Source organism: Tursiops truncatus, chromosome 14, assembly GCF_011762595.2.
Source record: "Tursiops truncatus isolate mTurTru1 chromosome 14, mTurTru1.mat.Y, whole genome shotgun sequence".
In the NCBI taxonomy this organism is placed as follows: domain Eukaryota; kingdom Metazoa; phylum Chordata; class Mammalia; order Artiodactyla; family Delphinidae; genus Tursiops; species Tursiops truncatus.
The window spans coordinates 703,149-725,284 of record NC_047047.1 but is presented as its reverse complement, the minus strand read 5'-3'; the positions used below and the strand labels follow the sequence as shown (position 1 = coordinate 725,284).

At 38.1% G+C, this 22,136-nt stretch overlaps 1 protein-coding gene across 6 annotated transcripts in view; it reads left to right on the top strand.

Moving 5' to 3' along the window:
* GCC2 (GRIP and coiled-coil domain containing 2) overlaps positions 1 to 22,136 on the top strand; it is a 36,359-nt gene that overhangs the window by 3,411 nt on the left and 10,812 nt on the right. For 5 of the 6 annotated variants that reach the window (XR_012325560.1, XR_012325561.1, XM_019931295.3 and 2 more), the window contains exons 5-17: positions 3,304 to 3,408; positions 4,177 to 6,621; positions 7,351 to 7,420; positions 9,917 to 10,017; positions 10,111 to 10,209; positions 13,857 to 13,976; positions 14,425 to 14,589; positions 14,887 to 14,991; positions 15,638 to 15,800; positions 18,832 to 18,932; positions 19,029 to 19,106; positions 19,813 to 19,950; positions 20,749 to 20,870. Coding sequence is in view for 4 of the 6 variants with exons in the window: in XM_019931295.3 (XP_019786854.1) it covers positions 3,304 to 3,408; positions 4,177 to 6,621; positions 7,351 to 7,420; positions 9,917 to 10,017; positions 10,111 to 10,209; positions 13,857 to 13,976; positions 14,425 to 14,589; positions 14,887 to 14,991; positions 15,638 to 15,800; positions 18,832 to 18,932; positions 19,029 to 19,106; positions 19,813 to 19,950; positions 20,749 to 20,870 (3,812 nt within the window). In the remaining 2 variants the exon portion in view is untranslated. Of the gene's footprint in view, positions 1 to 3,275; positions 3,409 to 4,176; positions 6,622 to 7,350; positions 7,421 to 9,916; positions 10,018 to 10,110; positions 10,210 to 13,856; positions 13,977 to 14,424; positions 14,590 to 14,886; positions 14,992 to 15,637; positions 15,801 to 18,831; positions 18,933 to 19,028; positions 19,107 to 19,812; positions 19,951 to 20,748; positions 20,871 to 22,136 lie in introns of all 6 variants that reach the window. The other variant, XM_073790933.1, reaches the window with a different exon arrangement.

Here is a 22,136-nt window from a genome sequence, read left to right as displayed (position 1 = left end):
AAAGTACAACTCCATGTAGTTAAAGAGCTCTGACTGTGGAGCCAGACCACCTGATTCACACCTTCAGACCCCTGCTGTGCCACACACCAGCTATGTGACCACGGCTACGTTTCTTTTTTTTTTTTTACGGCTACGTTTCTTAACTTCCTTCCCTTCCTTCATCTGTAGACTAGGGATAACGATAAGGCCTACTTTCATAGAGTTGTATTATGAGTTAGTACATACAGTACGTAGAGCTGGATCTGTCACGCAAGTACTCGATGGTTTTATTATTACCATATATTATTTGGGGGATATTTTCTACACACATGTATACATCCATCCATCCATGCACACCCGCACGAAAAAGGAGGTTTTTGTATTTGAAAAGAGCACTGCAGAGATTCTGTTCTAATTTTGCATCAGTTAACTCTTGGCCCTTAAAATACTTTTCATGCTGTTGCATTTCAGAATATTCAAATATCTGTCCCTTATTTCCTTATCAATGTATTCTCCCCTTCTGTCAAAACTACTCCTAAAAATTTAAGGGTAGAAAATTTCTCTCAGTTAGCTAACTTTACCTTTCAGGTTATTAATTTAATATTAAAGCATGTTATCCTGACCACTCAAGTCTCAGAAAGTAAAGGTTGGTAAAATTAAATGAGAATGAAATCTTTGGTCTCCAGTGTTAATGAGAAAATTACATTGGGGAGTGATTGGCGGAGCTATGCATCAGTTATTCAGTTGCTGTAAGTAAGTTTTCTGTTTTAGGAAAATCATATACTGCAATGTGATATGTCCTCTGCACCTCTGGAAAAGGGAAAAGACTTTCTTGCTATGTTTTGTCTCTTCACTGGGAAAAGTACACTGGAAAAACATGGCTTTGAATACAGAATTTTCTGTATTCAAAAAAAGCCATAAAAATGTATGGCTTTTTACAAGTTTTAGTTATTAAAATTTCTGATAGTCATCTTCTAGTGCATTGAAATACATCTAAAGTTTTATTGCAAACCTGGCATATTTGACTTTTAAAAAAGAGGAATAAAAACCCATATTTTCCATGTCAAAATTTGAGGTGTATGGTATTACAGTGAACTTATATGCTGCTTCCAAATGCAAGAGGAAGGTAAAAATTGCATGTCAAGATGCGGAATTTCTAGTACGTATCACTTATTGTTTTCTCTTTGCTGGAATCAAATTTGTATTTCCTAGGAAATAACTGTCCATTTGTGCCTCTACTCTTTAAGGATATTTATAGCTGTTTTCAGATAATGTCCTCTGTATATCTCCTAAAATTATTAATGTTTTCAGGCTTCCCCTGATAATTTACCAAACAGGAGTTTACATTGCAATACTATGCAATGTGAAAAAACTAATTTTAAAACTAAAATTGTTTTAACAAAAGTAATATATGCTCATGATTTAGAAATAGTACTAACAACTAAATAACTTATAATTCTAAATAGCTTATGGAAATTATCTCTGTATTTCTGAATAATATGCTTATTCTCCTTTTCTTTGATTTATCCCTTGGTGAGACATTTAGCTATTAACTTCCTGTTACAACAGATGAAAATTTAGCTATCTTTCACAATGACTCCTACTTGCCAACTGGTCAAATAGATCAAATAATCGTTTATATTTTTTTCTGGACACCTGCCTCCTAAAGCCTTCTGTCCTGTGCTAACTTGGTCTGGTTGTTCTCCAGGTCTGCTGTGGTTTTCCTGGAGTCGGCCTTTTGCCATGATCCAGTGAATTATACTGCTTTCATATGTTGGCCCCCCCACCCTGTTTGCTGGGTCACAGGTCATTCACTTTCTTGGTTAACCTCATTTTGGTAGAGCATGTCCTTCTCCAGCTTCCTAAGAACAGATGCATAGGAGGAAAATTTTTGTGTCATCTTGTATTTAAAAGTGGCTTTATTCTACTCTCATGTTTGAATAATAGTTATAACTTGGTATAGAACTCTAAATATTTTCTACATCTGCTTTGTTTTTGTATTTTTGAACAAGAGTTTTTCTTTATTATTTCACAAAAGAAGTTCAGAGGCAGTTCTGGAGTGATAGTTGACTAAGGTTTCTTTAGGATTTTATCTTGGTTTTAATGTTTAAGATTAACTTTATCTAAATTCACAGTGAAATGGGTCTGTGATTTTCCTATCTGTAGAGTCCTTGCATAATGTCATCAAGTTATGCCAGTTGTGTAGAATAACTTGAGAATTCTTCTTGCTTTTTGTTTTGTCTGAAAAAATTCATATGTAATTGGGATAATCTGTTCTTTGAAAGCTTGATAGAACTCACCTATAAAACTATCTGTTCCTCCTGTTTTCTTTGGTGGACAATTTTAAACCACTAGTTTGATTTTTAAGTAGTAATAGTATTGATGATGCTTTTTTTTTTTTTTTTTTTTTTTTGCGGTACGTGGGCCTCTCACTGTTGTGGCCTCACCTGTTGCGGAGCACAGGCTCCGGACGCACAAGCTTAGCGGCCATGGCTCACGGACCCAGCCACTCCGCAGCATGTGGGATCTTCCCAGACCGGGGCACAAACCTGTGTCCCCTGCATTGGCAGGTGGACTCTCAACCACTGCACCACCAGGGAAGCCCGATGATGCTTTTTAATTTTTTTTCTTGAGTTACATTTTTCTAGGAAGTTTTATCCATACCATTTTACTTTTCAGTATGATTGGCAGATTAATAATTAATCATAATATTCTTCTTAACTGTATAATCTGTAATTTATATATAGATAGGTTCCCCTGTTATTCATAATATTGTTTGTGACTTCTGTCTTCTCTTGATCAGTCTTACAAGAAGTCTATTTTGTTAGCTTTTTTCAAAGAACTGACTCTTGGCTGTTCTATTTTCCACTTCATTAACTTCCTTTCCTGCTTCATTTCTGCAGGAGGTAAACTTCTCTGGGGTAGGGGGGACACTGGTGATTTCTTGCCCATTATTCTAAGCACTCCTGATTGAGATTGTCAGTCAATCCGATTTTTGAACCTGACTCTCCAGTTCCTGAGCATTTAGTTTTCTAATTAGTGTTTGCCAGCTTCTCATGTGTTTCCCTGCACAAGCCCTGAGGTTATAGACTTCTTGTTCTTTCTAACTCACGTCTTCCATGTCCTCCACTTTCAGTTTTCCAAAGTTATATTGAAATTTCTCATACCCTTATGTCTTTTCTCCTTTTTACTTTGCTTTTATGTATATAGCTTTTTAAATATTCTTACTTTAGCATGGTTTGGAAAAGGTGAGGAGGTAATTATGCATGAAGTCAATCCACCATTTTTAACCTCAGGCAAACAAATCATCCTGTTCCAAAACAGGCATTGACCATACGTCTGGATGCTATGCTTTTGGAAAAAGCAGAGACTGAGCAACAGTGTGTTTCTTTGAAGAAGGAAAATATTAAAATGAAGCAGGAGGTTGAGGTAAAGCAACATTTTATTTTTTTTTGCTTTTTATTAACTTACATAGTATAGTTATGCATTTTAGAGCCAAGACCTTAAAAAGCATCTGATCTGATTTTAACTGTAATAGTTACAGACAAGGAAACAGATTGATATTTAAAAAGAAAAATAACTGAAATCACCCAACTACTTAGAGATAGAGCTAACATTTACTTGTTCCATTGTGTAATCTTCATTTTAGTTGTAATATTCTTTAATAAAAATGGGAAAAAATACCTATTTTATAAAAAAAATTATTTAAATAAGTTGATTGTCACACATACTCTAAATGTTATCTAAAAGAAAGAAAGAGAGAGAGAGAGAGAAAGAAAAAGAAAAAGAAAGAAGGAAGGAAAGAAGGAAGGAAAAGAAAAAAGAAAGGAAAGAAAGTTGTGTATTCAGTTCTGGGATATTCAACTGTCTTTTGGGTCTGTGCTAATTTTCTCCCCAAAGCTGTATTACTCTATTCAGGAGATATTCATTAAAGCCTATGACTTAATACAACTTACATAATTTATTACCATTTAAAGGAAAATTAAATGCAGAGATTTCCTAGCTTTTAGTTATTTCTTTGAGTAACCTGTTTAGTACTGCTTAAGGTAGTCGGAGCTTCTAAGCAGAATTCTTGGAATCTCAGCATCATATTTCTTCATGTACATTTCTGCTCATTTCTTCTTTTATGAGCCTAATTTTTCCTGAGGGCAGGGGTTTGTTTTATCTTAAATAATTTTTGTGTGCTTACTTTTACAGGATTCTGCAACTAAGTTGGAAGATGTGCGCGAGGAGTTTGAACAATCACAAAGAAACTATGTGAAAGAAATGGAAAATTTGAAAAATGAATTAATGGCAGTACATTCCAGATACAGTAACGATAAAGCTGGTTGGCAAAAGGAACTGGAAGAAGCATCAAAAAAACAATTAGAGCTTTCAGAACAAATCAAATTTCAGAGTGATTCTGAAGGTAATGTTAAAAAACTACAGGAAGAGATTCAGAAAATCAAGCCGGCCTTTGAGGAGCAGATTTTATGTCTGCAAAAGCAGTTAGAAGTTGCCACAAATGAAAAGGAGCGAGAAATTACTCATCTCCAAGGAGTCATTGAGGCTAATTCTCAGCAGTACCAAAAAGAAATTAATAGTTTGCAAGAGGAACTTTTACAGTTGAAATCTACACACCAAGAAGAGGTGAAGGAATTGAAGTGCCAGATTGAAGCATCTGCTAAAGAACACGAAGCAGAAGTAAATCATTTAAACCAGCTAAAGGAGAACTTAGTCAGACAGTGTGAGGCAAGTGAGAAGAACCTTCAGGAGAAATATGAATGTGAATTAGAAAACGCAAACCAGGAAAATCAGATGTGTTCTTTGCTCTTACAGGAAGATACTCTTGTAGAACAAGCAGTAAATGAAAAAGTCAAACACTTAGAAGATACCCTAAAAGAACTGAAGTCTCAACATAGCATCTTAAAAGACGAGTTAACTTACATGAATAATCTTAAATTAAAACTTGAAATTGACGCCCAGCATACAAAGGATGAGTTTTTCCACGAACGGGAAGATTTAGAATTTAAAATTAATGAATTATTACTAGCTAAAGAAGAACAGGGGTGTGTAGTTGAAAAATTAAAATCTGAGCTAGAAGATTCAAATAAACAATTTTGCTGTACCGTAGAACAACATAACAAAGAAGTACAGAGTCTTAAGGAACAACATCAAAAAGAAATATCAGAACTAAATGAGGCATTATTGTCAGGTTCAGAAAAAGAAAAATTAACACTGATGTTTGAAATACAGGGTCTTAAGGAACAGTGTGAAAACCTACAACAAGAAAAGCAAGAAGCAATTTTAAATTATGAGAGTTTACGAGAGATTATGGAAATTTTACAAGCAGAGTTGGGGGAATCTGCTGGAAAAATAAGTCAAGAGTTTGAATCAATGAAGCAACAGCAAGCATCTGATGTTAATGAACTTCAGCAGAAGCTCAGAACTGCATTTAATGAAAAAGATGCTCTTCTTGAAACCATGAATAGTCTCCAGAGAGAAAATGAAAAGTTATTAACACAGCAACAAATTGTACCAGAACTTGAAAATACCATAAAGAACCTTCAAGAAAAGAATGAAGTATATTTAGTTAGTCTCAGTCAGAGAGATACCATGTTACAAGAATTTGAAGCAAAGATAAGTTCTCTTACTGAGGAAAAAGATGATCTCATAAGTAAAATTAAAGGTTCTCATGAAGAGGTGGAGACTGTCTATCACAGACGTGAAAGGGGAGAAAGGTTTATTGTAGGACCCGGGGAGAAAGTGGAGCAGACTACCCAGTGCAACAGTGAGCTAGAACAAAAGGTAAATGAATTAACAGCACAACTAGAAGAAACCTTAAAAGAAAAGGATCAAAATGACGAAAAACTGGAAAAGCTTATGGCTCAGTTGAAAACTCTCTCTGAAGACCAGGAAGCAGTGTCATCTGAAGTGAAGTCTCTTCATGAGGAAAATAGTAGACTGTGTTCAGAAAAGAACCAGTTGAGTAGGGATTTGGAATCTCTCCTATCTCAAAAAGAAGGAGATTTTATGCTGAAGGAGCAGATTTCTGAATTAGAAAAGAAACTTCAGTTAACAGTTGAAGAAAGAGATAATTTAAATAAACTTTTGGAAAATGAGCAACTTCAGAAGTTATTTGTCAGAGCTCAGTTGTGTGGTTTTCTTGAACAAATGGAGTCAAAAGTTTCAGAAAAAAGTGAAGAACAAGATGTTGTAAGTGTCCTACAAGCTGTAGGTGAATCCTTAGCTAAAATAAATGAAGAAAAACACAACTTGGTCTTCCAGTATGGTAAAAGGGTAGCAGAGTTAGAAAAAGAGATTAAGTTTCTCCAAGAAGAGAATGTGATTCAATGTGAGGAACTTAGGTCTTTACTAAGAGACCATGAGCTAGAGAAACCTCTCTTAAGGAAAGAGTTAGAAGAAACCCTCTTGGAAAAAGAGGCCCTGCAGTCTGATCTTCTAGAAATGAAGAATGCTAATGAACAAACAAGGCTTGAAAATCAGAATCTCCTAATTCAAGTTGAAGAATTATCTCAAAAATTATGTAGTAAAAATGAAAAAGGAAAATATTTTATAAAGGAACTTGAAAACCTAAGGCCATTACTAGAACAAAAAGAATCAGAATTGCAAGATGTGAGAGCAGAGTTGATATCATTAAAGGTACTATTAATTTGCATTTTATTGATTTTAAAATACTTAGTTCTAGTCATAGACTCTAGAAAATATATTACTGCACTTTGAAGTCAGAAGTAAATTTTTAGCACTTAAGATCACATGCGTATTTCTGAAAGTACATTAAACATTTTCACATCACACCTTATCACATTGATCACTTTTTGGTTTTAGATCATTTTAGAATTTTGTTTTTATATAAGATTAGATGATTAGGGGGTTAAATGTTAAAATTGTATAATTAGTTACCAGCAAAGCTACAAGTAAACATGGAAAAATTTGAATTTCATCCTGTGTGGTATGCATATTAACTTAAAGAGCACTGTTGAGCAGAAATGTAGGCTAAAGTGGTATTTAATTTTAGCCAGAAATTTAGGGTTTTTTCCCCAGATCATGACAGGATAAACTACAATCATCGTTTAATCTTTCCTTATTGCATTATGTAGTTGATATCTGTTGGGTGGTTCGTCTTGGCCTTGGATATTGCTGTTTTTTATAGTAAAACACATGACCTATACTATGTTTATGGTAAAAAGCATTATGCTACATGCATGATAAGGTCAGAATTACCTGGTCTATCAAGGGAAGAGAAAGACTGTTCACCAGATTGCTTTTTGTATGAATTCTCTTTGATAATGATTTTTTTCATGCTTAACATGACGGCCAGTACATCATGGGGAATGCAGTGATTGTCTTTGTTTTTCCTATAAAATCTAGGATTCCTTAGAGAAATCACCTTCTGTAGAAAGTGATCAACCTTCAGTAAAAGAGTTTGAAGAAAAAATAGGTAACTATGGTTTTGCATATGTTGTCACAGTTAATTACACGGATTCTTCTTAGTGTTAGAATAGATTGGGAAGTATTGTCACCAATTAATGGGTTGTTAAAAACATGAGTAGCTCTCTCTTCCCGATGCCGCCACTCTTGCCCCGCTGCCATCTGCTTGCCTTCCCTTTCAAAACTCTCACTTTCTACTGTTTAATCCAAAGGAGTGATGTGATTCCATTTATAAATGGTTCCATGATTGGTTTTGGATTTTTCATGCATTTAGCAACCTTATTTGAATGCCCAACTACCTAGGCACTGGTAATAGGAAGGGGGTTAAGATACACACCACGCAGACCGTGTCTTCAAAGAACTCACTGCAAGAAGGGGCTGTTACTGCAGTACTTCGGGGTGTGGACAAGGTACGCTGGTGACAGTACAGGAAGATATGATTAACTGCTCGTTTTGAGTTAGGAAAAACATCACAGAATAGGCTGTACTTGTGTGTTGAAGAATGAGAAATTTGACACGAGAAGAAAGGTACTGCAGCAGGAGGAAACAGCAGGTGCTCGTACGTTAGCATCCATGACGTCCAGGAGCCTCCTAGGAAATCCTGGAGAGGCAGGAGTCTGAGCGTGAAAGGGCTGGTGTGTTGTGCAGAAGAGCTGGGACTTCCCCATACCCATCTATTCCTCAGAGTAACATTAGGAGGTAGCTCTTTTATTCCTATTTTAAGATGGAGAAACAAAAAAGTGTTGTGTGATGTACCCATAATTCCCCAGTTTAATGCCCAGTGGGATTGGTGGGGGAGAGGGGACGGGTGGTTGAAAGAATTTGGAATGACCCACAGTTTTCTGTAATGGATGACCGGGGAAGGTCGGGTTAGGGGAGAGCATGAGTTCAGTTTTAGACAAATGAAACTTAATTACCACCCCAACTGGAGATGTCGAGTAGACTACTAACTGTGCAAATCTGGAGTTACGGGGAGAGGGTTAGACCAGATAAGACTCCATGCTTAACACAGTGGGCATTAAAAGCCATGAGGTTGAGATCCCAAGGAAGTGAGCGTAGGAAAAAAGACGAGGACCAGAGACAGTTCTCTGTCAAAAGTCAGAAAGATAGAAAGAATCAAGGAGAATGAGAAGGAATAGCCGGTGAGGTAGAGCCCAGAGCATAAGATGTCTTTGAAGCTAAGACAGATGAAGTACAGGTAGAGGAAGTGCTTGAGGAGGGAAGAAGGGTCACACTAGCAGTCAGAGCTAACCCGAGCTAAGCAGCACCCAGCTCATTGGCGACTTGATAACACTTGCCATGATGTACTGAAGCCCGAGCCTGGTTGAAGTAGGTTCAGGGGGAAAATGGGGGAAGAGAAAGGTGAGGAGGGCATGTATAGACCACGCCTAGAAGGAGTTTTGCTATAAAAGAAAGAAGACATGGGACAGTGTCCAGAGGGGAGGCGTGCTCTTTTGCCTTTCTTTGTGTGATGTTTCACCTGTCCTATCATGACCCTCCCCTGCCCTCTTTAGCTGCTTCCACTCTTTGTTCCTGACCTTAATCTCTTTGGTGATATTTTTCTTATTGCATGTTTGTAAACTGTTGGGAAAAAATCTGTTAGGGGGATTTGCTGCACAAGAGGGGGGAGAATTGCTACACTGATGCCTGAGTAGGTGAGACTATGCGGGATGACATGCAGAAGTGGAACACTTGGCCTGTGCTGTGGGCACACGCAGTGCACCTGTCGCAGCCAGAGGAGGGCAGCATACGTGAACACAGGTGCTGTGAACACTGGATGAAGAAGCAGGGACAGAAATTCAGATCGTAGCTGAAGTTAAGCAGAACCAAGAAGTAAGATCAGGAACACTGGTGTTTAAGTCGGGGAGATGGCTAGAGAGGATACGGGAGAGACCCAGATTGGACGTGTAAGCAGATCGCAGGTTCAGTTGTAAAAATCAGACCCACCAACCAAGAGGCATGTGCCTATGGATCATAAATGTTTAAGTGCATCTCATATCTCCTCTGCTTGATCCTGATCTGCACATCACCACCTAAAAGCCTAGCACACTTGCGTTTCCAGGAAATCTTCTACTGTTAAAGGGATCCTGACAGCCTCTCCAGTTTATAGACACTTAGGAAATGGCTAAAAACAGTAGGCTGGGACTTCCCTGGCAGTCCAGTGGTTAAGACTCTGCACTTCCACTGCAGGTGGCACGGGTTCTGTCCCTGGTCAGGGAGCTAAGATCCCATATGCCACGTGGCATGGCCAAAAAAAACAGGCTGTTTTGGAAGATTGAAGAAAATGAAAATTCTTCACATTGTTTGCCTCATTTAGAAAATAAGTAAGCTTTTACTTTAAAAAATAGATATTAATATTTTGCTTTTACTTTATTTTAATCTCAAATTGCAGATTTTGTGTTCCAGATTAAAGATCCATTTCTAGGGCTAAAGTAAGTAAATAATGGGTGTATTTTCGTTCTTTTCCTTTGAGTCTATAGATAATTGTTTCATTGTATGTTTTTAGCATATCTGGAAGAAGAATGCAAAGACAAAGAGGAGAAAATAGAGAAGTTAAAACTAGTTGCTTTGAAGGCAAAGAAAGAACTAGGTTCTAGCAGAAAAGAGGTAAGGTGACTTAAAAAGGCAACGTTTAAGGAACTTACATGTTAGAAAATCAAGTTTGTCTCTACATAAAAAACTATTGTATATTTAAAATAGGCCCAGACGCTACGGGAAGAACTTGAATCTGTTCGCTCAGAAAGGGATCAGGTGTCTGCTTCCATGAGAGATCTCATTCAAGGAGCAGAAAGCTATAAGGTAAAAATAGTTATTTTAATAACAAGTTATATTTGTAACTTCTGAGTTAAGGAATGTACTAGAAATGTAAAACTCTTGTCCATAACATAATCACCTTGTATTTTTTAGTAAATCTTTTTTTCTATTTTTTTGTGTAATGTATCATCCTAGTATCAGATTTTAAGTGACTAAGCTTTAAATATGCCTTTAAGCTATTGCTTTTTAAAACTAAATTTCTGTTTTGGGATTTCCTAATAAAATCAGTAACAAAAAAGGTGGCCATTGTTACTGTTATTATTTAATAGTCTTCTGGCCAGGTGAATAAATGTGAATGTTAGACATGTCTAACACGAAAGTGAAAACATTATTTGAAGGCAGTATTGCTTGTCTACCTAAATAACATGAGAATCTATTATAAAAAATATAAGAATTAAAAGTAAGAGAGTACCATTATATTTATTTATGCATTCAAATATTTATACAGCCAGGCTAAGTACTGATTACTGGGGAGACGGTGGTCAACCAAGTAGACGGAGTTCCTGTCTGCTTGGGAGTTCCTGTCTGCTTGGGACTTAAATTCCAGTGGCAGACAAAAATCCAAGAAAATACTGTGTGGAAAAGTAAAGGCGGGTAGGGGGAGGAGAGTGGCCAGTAATCAAGTGGGACTTGATGGAAAGAAGAAAATACCAAAGTAGTCCAAAAAAATGAAATTTCAGGAAGAACTTTAATGAGACTAAGTGAAAAGAGGAAATTGACATCTTGCTCTACCAGACACTAAAATTTATTATAAAACTACATAATATGATACATTTCTGATGCAAAAATAAGGCAGGTTAATTGAACAGAAGACAGAGACTTCTGGGGACTTCCCTGGCGGTCCAGTGGTTAAGACTTCGCCTTCCAATGCAGGGGGTGTGGGTTCGATCCCTGGTCGGGGAGCTAAGATCCCACATGCTTTGGGGCCAAAAAACCAAAACAGAAGCAATATTGTAACAGATTCAGTAAAGACTTTAAAAATGGTCCACATCAAAAAATCTTTAAAAAAAAAAAAAGAAAAGAGACTTCTTTATAAAAACAAGCACTCACAGGCCCCAGGCACTCTTCTAAGTGCTTTACCTGTCTTGTCACACCTGATATGTGTGTGATAAGTATGTTGTTAACGTTGCTGATTCACCAGTAAGGAATCAGGCACGGAGGTCACAGAGCAAGTAACTAGTAGAGCTGGGGTTGGATTCAAGCAGTCTGGTCCCAGATCTGTTCTTTTACCAACTAAACTATGCAACCCCAGTAAGATTTGAAAACAGAAGCCAATGCAGAAGGAATCAGAAAACTACTTCAGGAAAATTTGGTTAGATTTTTACTTCATGCCACACACCAAAATAAATTCTGCAGTTTTGTCAAAAAATGAAAGCAATTTTTTTTAAACCTAGAATAAAATACTTGATCATTCAAGCTCTGGATACAAAATACTTTTCTCAACCTAAAAGCAGTTAAAGAAGTTACAAGGGAAAAGACAAATTGAACTAGATAAAATATAAAATTGATATATGAAAATATGACAAGGGGTTAGTATCCTTAATATATAAAGATATAAGTCCATGTTTTAAAAAACACTTCTTTGAAATTCATATATGAGGTTGTCTTTTATGAGCCATTGGGAGCTTGCTTCTTCACATTTTCAGAACCCATATGATTATTATCTCCTGCAAAGGTAGACCAGGTATACCAATTTATTTGTTTAAAATATGTATTTCAGAGGACTGGGAAAAAAGAATAGAACATCCAAGAACTGTGGAACAGCTGCACAAAATATAGCATATGCATAATGAATGCCATAGGAGAAGAGAAAGAGCAACAGAAATACTTGACACAATAATGACTGAGAATTTACCCAAACTAAGGTCAGACGCCAAGTTACAGATCCAGTAAGCTGAGAGAACACCACACATGGTACATACCAAAACAGTGACACCAAGGCAAGTCATTTTCACACTACAGAAAATCAAAGATAAAGTCCTGAAAGAAGCCATAGGGGAAAAAATAACCTTATTTATAGAAGAGCAAATATACGAATTACATCCACCTTCTCAGAAACCATACAAAAAAGAAGCATGTGGAATGAGTTAAAGTGTTGAGAGAAAAAACCCACCAACCTAGAATTCTGTGCCCTGTAAAATTATCCTTCAAAAGTGAAGAAGCAATAGAGTTTCTCAGATAAAAATTGAGACACTTTGTTGTTAGTAAACATGCCTTTCAAGAAATGTTAGAAGTTCTTCAGAGAGAAGGAAAATGATATAGGTCAGACCCAGAAGAAGCAACACAATGTTTTTTGTTTTGGGCCGTGCCTCGCATGTGGCATCTTAGTTCCCCAACCAGGGATCAAACCCAGGCCCCCTGCAGTGGAAACATGGAATCTTAACCACTGGACCGCTAAGGAAGTCCCCAACACAATATTGAAGAAGAACAGAAGAACGAAGTGGGAGGATTAACCTACCCAACTTCAAGACTTACTGTAAAGCTACAGCAGTCAAGACAGTGTGGGGTGATATTGGTGAAAGAATAAACAGAACAGTGGGACAGAATAAAGCCTGGAAGCAGACCACAGATATAGTCAGCTCTTGACAGTGGAGCAAAGATCACCTGCAGCAAATGGTGCTGGAACAACTGGACATCCACATGCAAAAAAATGCATCTGTCCACAGGCCTTACACCTTCACAAAAACTAACTCAAAGTGGGTCACAGACATCAGTGTAAAACACAAAACTATAAAACTCCTAGAAGATAACATAGGAAAAACAGGTCATCTCCACCCTCGATGACCTTGGGGAAGACTCCAAAGGCACAATCCATGAAGGAACCGATAAGCTGTACTTCTTTGAAGGCCACTTTCAAGGAAAACTCACAACCATTTTGTTAGTTATTTTGTACAGGGATTCATTTTTATGCAGGAGAGCAGTCAGTAGTCCAGGAACAAGGCAAAAACAGGGTTTATAAGAAGCAGGGAGAGGAAACAAACTACAGGCAATCCGGAAACAGTGACTCATATATTTTGGAGGATAACCCCACAGGCTGGTGTATAGCACAAAGGTCAGTCCCAGGATTCTGTCCTTGAGTAGGGGCCAACTAGGAATATCAAAGAAAACAATTCAGTTGGTTTTAGAGTCTTCAGAAATTGATGAACGTTTTGCATCAAAGGGTGAGACTGTATAAAATGTCTTCTTGTGTTCTTCGATTAGCACCTCTGCCTCACCTCAGACCAGGCCCGAAACAATTCCCTCAGCAGAATTCTTTAGGTGGAGTTAACAGGACCAGGTTAAACTTTTTCTCCTCCCTTCTTAAATGTTGTATACATTTCAGAAGTTTATTTTTGATGACAAGGATATATAACTGGGAGATGCTATATTGTATACATTTTAAATCCTCTTCCCTTGAATAGATTTCCCCACCCATACTAAAAGTCGTCTGGATTATGCTAATTGTATTATATAACATATAATATATTGGGTATAATATATTGGGTATTCTATCAAATGTTGAACCTAGGTAAATATTTCAGGCTTCCGGAATGAACTCATAAATCTTGTATTAAGATGGCTCAGTAATACAGTCTGGCTGATTGAGTGTATGATAATACCCTAAAGTTAAATCCTTTTGTCTTTTGTTGAAGAATCTTGTGTTGGAATATGATAAGCAGTCAGAGCAGTTGGATCTGGAGAAAGAACGGGCTCATAATTTTGAGCACCAAGTAGAAGACCTGACAAGACAATTAAGGAATCTGACTTTTCAGGTAACTTTAAATTGAGCAAATGCATACATGGAAATTGTAATAAGTATATTTCAATTCTAATATTTTTTTGCACAAAAAATTAAATTTAATACATAGTCAGAAACTTTATTTTCTTTTTCCCACTGTTGGGAGAAGAATATGACAGAAAACTAGCCACCATCCCGTCTTATTGCTGTAATCTCAGTTCTGGGTTTTTTGTTTTCATTTTTTCATTTCCGCCTTCTCCTCTGTTAGTGCTGCTGGTCTCTTGTAATGTTTGCCAAATTAATATCAACAGTGGTAGTGTTTTAAACTTACTCTTGATTTTACGTTTTCATTCTGTGGAATCGATTTTGAAATCTTCACTTTTTTATGCTATGCCAATATTCTCATTAATGTTGCATTTTATTCTTCCTCTCCTGTGTGTATTTTCTGCATGTTTACAGTAATGAATCATTTGTCATTCTAGTGTGAAAAATTAAACTCAGATAATGAAGATCTCCTGGCCCGCATTGAGACACTGCAGTCTAACACCCGGTTATTAGAAGTGCAGATTTTGGAAGTCCACAAAGCCAAGGCCATGGCAGACAAAGAGTTGGAAGCTGAAAAACTTCAGAAAGAGCAGAAAATAAAGGTAAAAACAGTTCTGTGGGATTAATTCATTTATACAGTGATATTTTTATCAAAGTATTTAAGTGAATGAAAGACTTGCTAATGAGTAGCATTTGTTAATATAGCAAAGTTTATTAAATCCTTAATGTATGCCAGCTATGAATTTGAGAATCCAAGTTATAATTTTTGGGTGTATTCTTTTTTTAAGTATGGAACTTTCTGTACTTTATATCTCAGATTTATTTTATAGCCCCTTACAAATACTTTTTTTTAATGCTGGTTGGCTTAGGGGTGGTGATGTTTTTATTTTTACTTTTAGGAGCATGCCAGTTCTGTAAACGAGCTTGAAGAGCTTCAGCTACAACTGCAAAAGGAAAAGAAACAGCTTCAGAAAACCATGCAAGAATTAGAGCTGGTTAGAAAGGTAAAATGAAACACCAGACTCAAAACCGATACGAATATTCACATTCTTAAACTATTCTGTAAACATAGAAAAGAAATATTTGAAAAACAACGTTAGTTGTGGTGCTGAAATACTGCTTTATAGATTATTTGCCTCCAAATACTGAAAATTTAATGTAGTTCTCTGAGTGCCTGTCTCTCCAGAAGAATCTAGGCTCACAAATTATTAGACTTCAGTTTGCTATTTTATTTTTCATACCTGATTGTTGTATGACAAATGAAGATTTAATTAATGTCAAAAGCTAAAGTTAGTATTATGTTTAGAACTTTGGCTCATTTTTCTCTACTTTTTCAAAGATGAGGGCAAAAGTAAAGGTACTATAAGAGTTGCTTAAATATGAACATTTATAAATAAGAGCCCCACAAGAGCAGATACACCAATTGTAGTTAATGAAAACTATAATGAAATACAATGGCACTGAAAAGTCAAATTATTACAAAAATACTTTCTGAAATTACAAACTAGAATGTAGCCAACTTGTAGTTTCTGCCTTAATGTATGAACTTTCTCTATAGAGCCAGTGTGTTCCCGTGGCATCCTTTTAGAAATTCTGGAACAAAAGTAACTCATCTAGTGTTATGTGGATCTTTTATTATAACATGTGCAGGATGCCCAACAAACCACATTGATGAACATGGAAATTGCTGATTACGAACGTTTGATGAAAGAATTAAATCAGAAGTTAGCTAATAAGAGCAGCAAGATAGAAGATTTGGAACAAGAAATAAAACTCCAAAAACAGAAGCAAGAAACGCTGCAGGATGAAATGAGTGAGTAAAATAGAGCCCACTTTGGCTCGCGGTCACTGCCCCCAGCAGAGGGCGGGGCCAGTGGGGGAGGGCGCTAGCTGTGGCTTTCACCAGCTCCTGGCGGCCAGGTCATCCACACAGCAGGGACCCCGCCCGAGGACCAGAGAGGGGGCTGTGAAACCACTTCCTGTACCCTTGTGTGCAGTCCAGGTGGGCGCTTAATGTGTTCATTCCCGTAAACGTTCCTCAGGTGGTCCTGGGCCACCATTTGCTGATTGTCAGCAGAGTGGGATAATGCAGTAGCGGCGAAATCTTTCTTTTTCAGGTGATTATATTCCATTTTATCTGTTAAATAATTTCTAATGTAAGCATCTAGAGCTCTAAGTATCCCTTTAGGCACTCCTTCAGCTACAGCTAACAAATTGATACGTTGTATTTTTATTTTAATTCAGCTGAAAATACTTTTTAGTTTCCTTTGAATCTCTTTTTTGGCCCATGGGTTTTTTGTTTTGTTTTGTTTTGTTTTTGGCTGCATTGGGTCTTCGTTGCTGCACGCGGGCTTCCTCTAGTTGCGGCGAGCAGGGGCTACTCTTCGTCGTGATGTGTGGGCTTCTCATTACGGTGACTTCTCTTGTGGAGCACGGGCTCTAGGTGCGTGGGCTTCGGTAGTTGTGGTACGTGGGCTCAGTAGTTGTGGCTCGCAGGCTTAGTTGCTCCACAGCATGTGGGATCTTCCCAGACCAGGGCTCGAACCCGTGTCCCCTGCATTGGCAGGCAGATTCTTAACCACTGCGCCACCAGGCAAGTCCTGGCCCATGGGTTTTTTAATTCCTAAGTAATTAAAGGAATTTTCAGATATCTTTCTGTGAATGGTTTCTTTAAATCCTCACTGTGCACATACCACGTCTTCCAGCTGCGTTCTTGTGCAAACTGGGTAGCAGGGCTCCAGGTCACACACGTTGCAAACATTTGGTTTTGCAAGTTAGTCAACTAGCTGAAAAAGAGTCTTGAACCTGGGAAAAACTAAAAAGAGCTGCTTATTCAAGAAACCACCCACTGTCACTGGTGAATAAGTACAGGAATGAGAGGTTCAGGCAGCGGGTGCCAAGATCTCAGAGGGAGAAGCTTCTGCAGACAAGCGATTGAAAGTTGGGGCTTGCGTTGGGCGTGAGATTTGAAGAGAAGAAGCAGGTTGGGAAGGGTGGTCTTTTCTGCAGCATAGTTATGAGCAGAAGTGAAAAGAAGTAACATAATTTTGGAAGTCTTAACTAGTTGGAGGAAAAAGCTTGCCCTGTTAGGGAGAAGTGAAATGTAATTAGGAAGCTCTTCTTTATCCAGTTCAGAAAGGCCCTGAATACCAGAATGTACTTGGGCCCTTTTGAAGGACAGCGGGACAGATCAGTGAGCACAGCGTGGAATCTTGGAAATGCTCCCAGCCTCGGGCAGCACAGGCCCTGCAAGGCTGAGCTGGGGAGCTGGGGACCCCCCGGGGAGGAGGGTGAGGACACATCAGGACAGTGTCCATGCAAAACCCTCAGCCAGCTCAGTCTGCCTGGGGCGCGAGGAACACACATCTCCTTAATCCCAGGCCCTCCAGCATCGGGCCCCCGTGTACCTTCTCAGCCTAACCTTCGTTACTCCCTCGGTGCAGAGGCCCTTCCTTCTTCCTGAAGCACGACTCATGTTTTTCCACGACTGTGTCTGCTGCTGTGCCCTCACCCTCCCACCCCTGTGCTCACCTTCTGGAATCCTTACTAATCTTAAATGTTTGCTGTTCCAGGAAGTCTTCCTTGTCCCAAGCAGATATAACCTGGATATAACCTTGAGCCAACGTGGGTCCGCATGGCCTTTTGCATTTCTGTCTTAATAGTTATATTTTGCTTTACGTTATCACATTATCCCAGGTGGTATCCTCTCTTTTCATTCTGTGTTCTCGGAGCTCATAATTCCTGGAGCACTTAAAGGCTTTGTATGTAATTTGTGCCTTGTACAGTCTTTTCAGGACTGGGTAAATAGTTGCCAGGAAATAACTGATGATAACATATCATAAAGGCAAGTTAAGGTATTTTCTTACAGGACACCTGCTCTTGTTTACTGAGTGATACCGTCATTGCATGTGGATTTAACTTCATGGAGTTAGTCGTTGCTGGTGGGGTCTTCTAGCAGCCGTCACATGGCCACGTTCGTGGCCTAGACTCAGCATCAGGCGCACTTGTTCTTAAAGGACCAGGTCGTAAATCTCGGGCCCCAAGGTCTCTGTCAGATGTTCTTTACTTGCTTCACAATGGCTGTGGCCAGGTTGGCCTGCTGGTGTGGTTGGTACTGTGATCTGGACAGTGAATCCACTTATTCCCATTTGATGCTCTTCTTTACCTCTGTTAGCATAAAAGTTTTTTGTTTAAATCATGTTTCAGTCTGTTCCTTAATGAACTCTTTGTCCTACAAAACAGTTAGTATCACAAACACAGATCAGATCTGTGCCTCTAAGGCAATTAGAAACACACAGCACCTCTTTTGAGGTATTTCTTACAAGTAAAGTCTATGTTTTAGATACACAGTAAGTATATGCCTTTATTTTAGAGATACGTGCTAAAATACATACAGACAAATGGACTTCAAGTGTGGGGAGCCCAGGGGGCACAGGAGTAAGTGGGAATGTGGGTCTGGGGTTGCAGACGTTTGCTGTAAAGGGCCAGACAACACGCATTTTCAGCTTTGCGGGCCCTGTGGTCTCTTGCTGCGCTAAAGCAGCTGTAAACAGTATGTAAACAAACTGTTCACAGAAACAGGCAGCAACAGTGGCCTGTGGGCCTGACGCCTGATCTGGGTGGAATGAGATTGGCCATGTGTTGGTGATCGTTAAAGGCGGTGATGGGTCCAGTGGGGTTTAGTGTGTTATTGTCACTAGTGTCATATATGTTTGCAATGGTCCGTAATAAAAATCTAAGACAAATTCCTTTCAGAGGTAGACTAATACAAAGAAAAGACTTGTCATTTGTTTACTTAAATTCACTCATAAAACTGTTTCTCCTGAAACAATCTCTCCCACTAGCTTCACTGCAGGCTTCAGTACAACAGTATGAGGAAAAAAACACCAAAATCAAGCAGTTGCTTGTGAAAACCAAAAAAGAACTGGCGGATTCAAAGCGAGCGGTATGCGAATTCCTCAGTGTCGTATTTCAGTCCTTATTCATAGAGGATTTGTGAATAACTGCACTATTTAATTTAACCGAGTTTCTTGTTCTGTAGGAAACTGATCACTTAATACTTCAAGCGTCTTTAAAGGGCGAGCTGGAGGCAAGCCAGCAGCAAGTAGAAGTGTATAAAGTAAGGTTCTTTTTACTCTTTAAGATTTTAAAAATTTGCATGTGGAAGTAAGGTACCACTTGGGGATTTTTCTAAATATATATGTATATATTAAACACATGTGTGCACACACACACACACACACATTTCTCCCCCTAAATATTCTTCATCAACATTTTGAGGAAGGAGAAGCAGTGAGCCAAGTGTGGCTTATAACTGGGTTTACCATTGACCATAAGCTTGGTTCTTTTCATGTATTTGAAAACCCATAATACATTAAGAATATGGCAGCAGAAAATAAACATGGCCCCAAACCTACATCTGAACTTTCTAAATGATAGTACAGTCACAGGAATCTGTTTATAAAAAGGTTTTATATATTCATGTTACATTACATCTATTACGTTTATATTTTTTTATATCCATTATGTTTATATATAATATCTTTAGGTATTAAACGTTGAACTGTAACGTGTGGTCTGGAATTTTTTTCATGATTGATTATTTGATTGATTTTGAGTCAAGGAAAACCAAGTTAATTTATTGTGAAAATGTTCTACTCATATTGACTCCAGTCTTTCAATAATCATAAGTTAAAAATCCTACTATTTAATTACATCCCTTAAATATAGTCCTCTCTCAAAACCCAAGTTGGTGTTTAATGAAAGTCGGTTTAACCAACGAAGATCTGATTCACCAGAGCCTGACCGAAAGCCTCTGCCCCCAGATTCAGCTGGCGGAAATGACGTCGGAGAAGCACAAAGCTCACCAGCACCTGAAGGCGTCCGCGGACCAGCAGCAGCGCACGCTGGGCGCCTACCAGCAGAGGGTGGCAGCCCTGCAGGAGGAGTGCCGCGCGGCCAGGGTGCGTCCTCCCCAGGGCGGGCGGCTCCCACCCGGCTTGGCCCCATCCACCCCAACCCCAGCCCAGCCCTGACTCTCACTTGCATAACTTCTTTTTGCTAAAGGGAAAGACATGGGTACATACTCTTTCCATTTTAACCTTGTTTTACAGTTTCTGTGTGGAAGAAAGGTATTTTTTTTTCTTTTTTTTTAGTTTTTTCATTAGGAAGGTTACAGTTCTCTCTGAGGGCTAAGTGATTATAAAATCATATTCTGTTAGAACAGCCACTTTCTTTCTTCAACATACAGAAGAGATCCCTGCAGTGGTTTTGTTACAGGTGCAGCTCTGTCTAAGCCACCTTGGCAGAGGGGCCTTGGAAGGTCACGGGTCACTTCAAGAAAGTCCAAGACCTAGAATTTAACTTTTCCCACTCTCTTTTGAAAAGTGAAGTTCAAGTAGCTTAATTTCTTTGAATTAATTTTTCTTATATTTATCATAAGTGAAAATTGTTCTAAAGTTCCAAAGGCAAACAGTGCTATTATAAAATTTATGGGCAATAAATTAATTTACATGGGACGAAAACAGGTAGAAATGTACCTCTTGTCAGACAGAATTATGTCGTTCAAAGGCTTTAAAAAAGTGTAAGGCCAACAGAAGTGTACTTTTTAGGGAAAGGTAACTGGGGGCTAAAAAGTATCAGCCATTTTGCTTATTTTTAAAGAAAGGTTTTCATCTTAATTCATTAGTCTCTGAGAGAAAATAGGAGGATCACACAACCTAGAAAATGCAGTAAATTTCTCTCTCTCTGAACTGTTACAGGCAGAACAAGCTGCTGTCACCTCTGAATTTGAGAGCTACAAAGTCCGAGTTCACAACGTTCTAAAACAACAGAAAACTAAGTCTGTGTCTCAGACTGAGACCGACGGAGCCAAACAAGAAAGGTAAAGTCTGAGCTACGCGGAACCTCCCACGGGGGTGGGAGATCCTGCTCTGGTTGCTTTTGACCGTGGAGGTTTACATGTAGTCACCAGTGAGGACAGAGCCGGCTTCACCGCACTGTTCACGCGGAGAGACGTGTGCAGGAGCCGTGGAGCCAGGCAGCGTCCGGACACCCGGGCCACACAGTCCAACCCTGTCCGTCGGTTCCGGTCACAGTGTAAGGACAGACGTCACCGTTACGTCAGGACCAGTTTTTCCACTTTTGAAAATATAGTAGGAGAATAAAAATGCTTCCTTGATGTACTTATTCACCATTAGTTAGGCTAAGCATAAGTTGATTAAAAACATTTTACTTATTTCAAAAAGTTTTAAGTTAACTAAATTTTCATCTAGAATTAAATTTTTCTTCTTAAATTTATGACAATCTCAATTACATACTGTTTCAATAGTATATTAATGCTCCTTAAAAACTAGCATACAGATCACTTTTGTGAGTTATTCAAAAATATACTAGGAATGAAAGACAGGGCATTCTACAGCATGTATGTTTTGTTTTTGTACATAGAGACCCGCTGTTCAGAGCAATTTTATATCTAGCTCTTACTGTTCTTAGTAGGACTAAATATCCTGCAGTATTTGTGTGTTTATGCTTGTGTTACTTTTTAAGTATTTAATAAACAAGGGAACTGTAGGCTGAAAAATGATGAGATATTTTTTTCTTTCAATAGCTCATCTTAAAGCCGAAGTTGAATATTGACACACTTACTATAAAAATATCACCACTTACAAGCGTCGATTTTGATCATGCCAGAATCTTGTGTTAAAATTATTTTAATGTAAATGTTTTAAGTTCCTTCTTCTTTCTTATATATTAAATAGTTTTTTTAAAAAGAAATTAATAGTGTATTATACCACTTGTGACAGAGTTATAGGTTTTAGCTGTTTTTCTCCAAAGACTTTCTTTCACTGTAACTTGGTGTAACATGCTGTTCCCAGAATGGTTACCTTAGAACTGCATTTCTTTTTTTTTCAACTAATGACATAGTCCTGTAATATAAAATAGGCCATTTTGATGCCATTTAATGGTCTACTCCATTTGAATGTGAAATTTGTAAATTCAGAGACTTTTGTAAACATGTAGTGTCTGCGATCTGAAGTCTGATTATAGCGTCTTTTATTTCACATTTAATCCTATTCTCTGAATTCTTGTGATTATTATATTTCCTTTAGAATCATCCATAATTGCAGAGTATGACATTGAAAGGTTA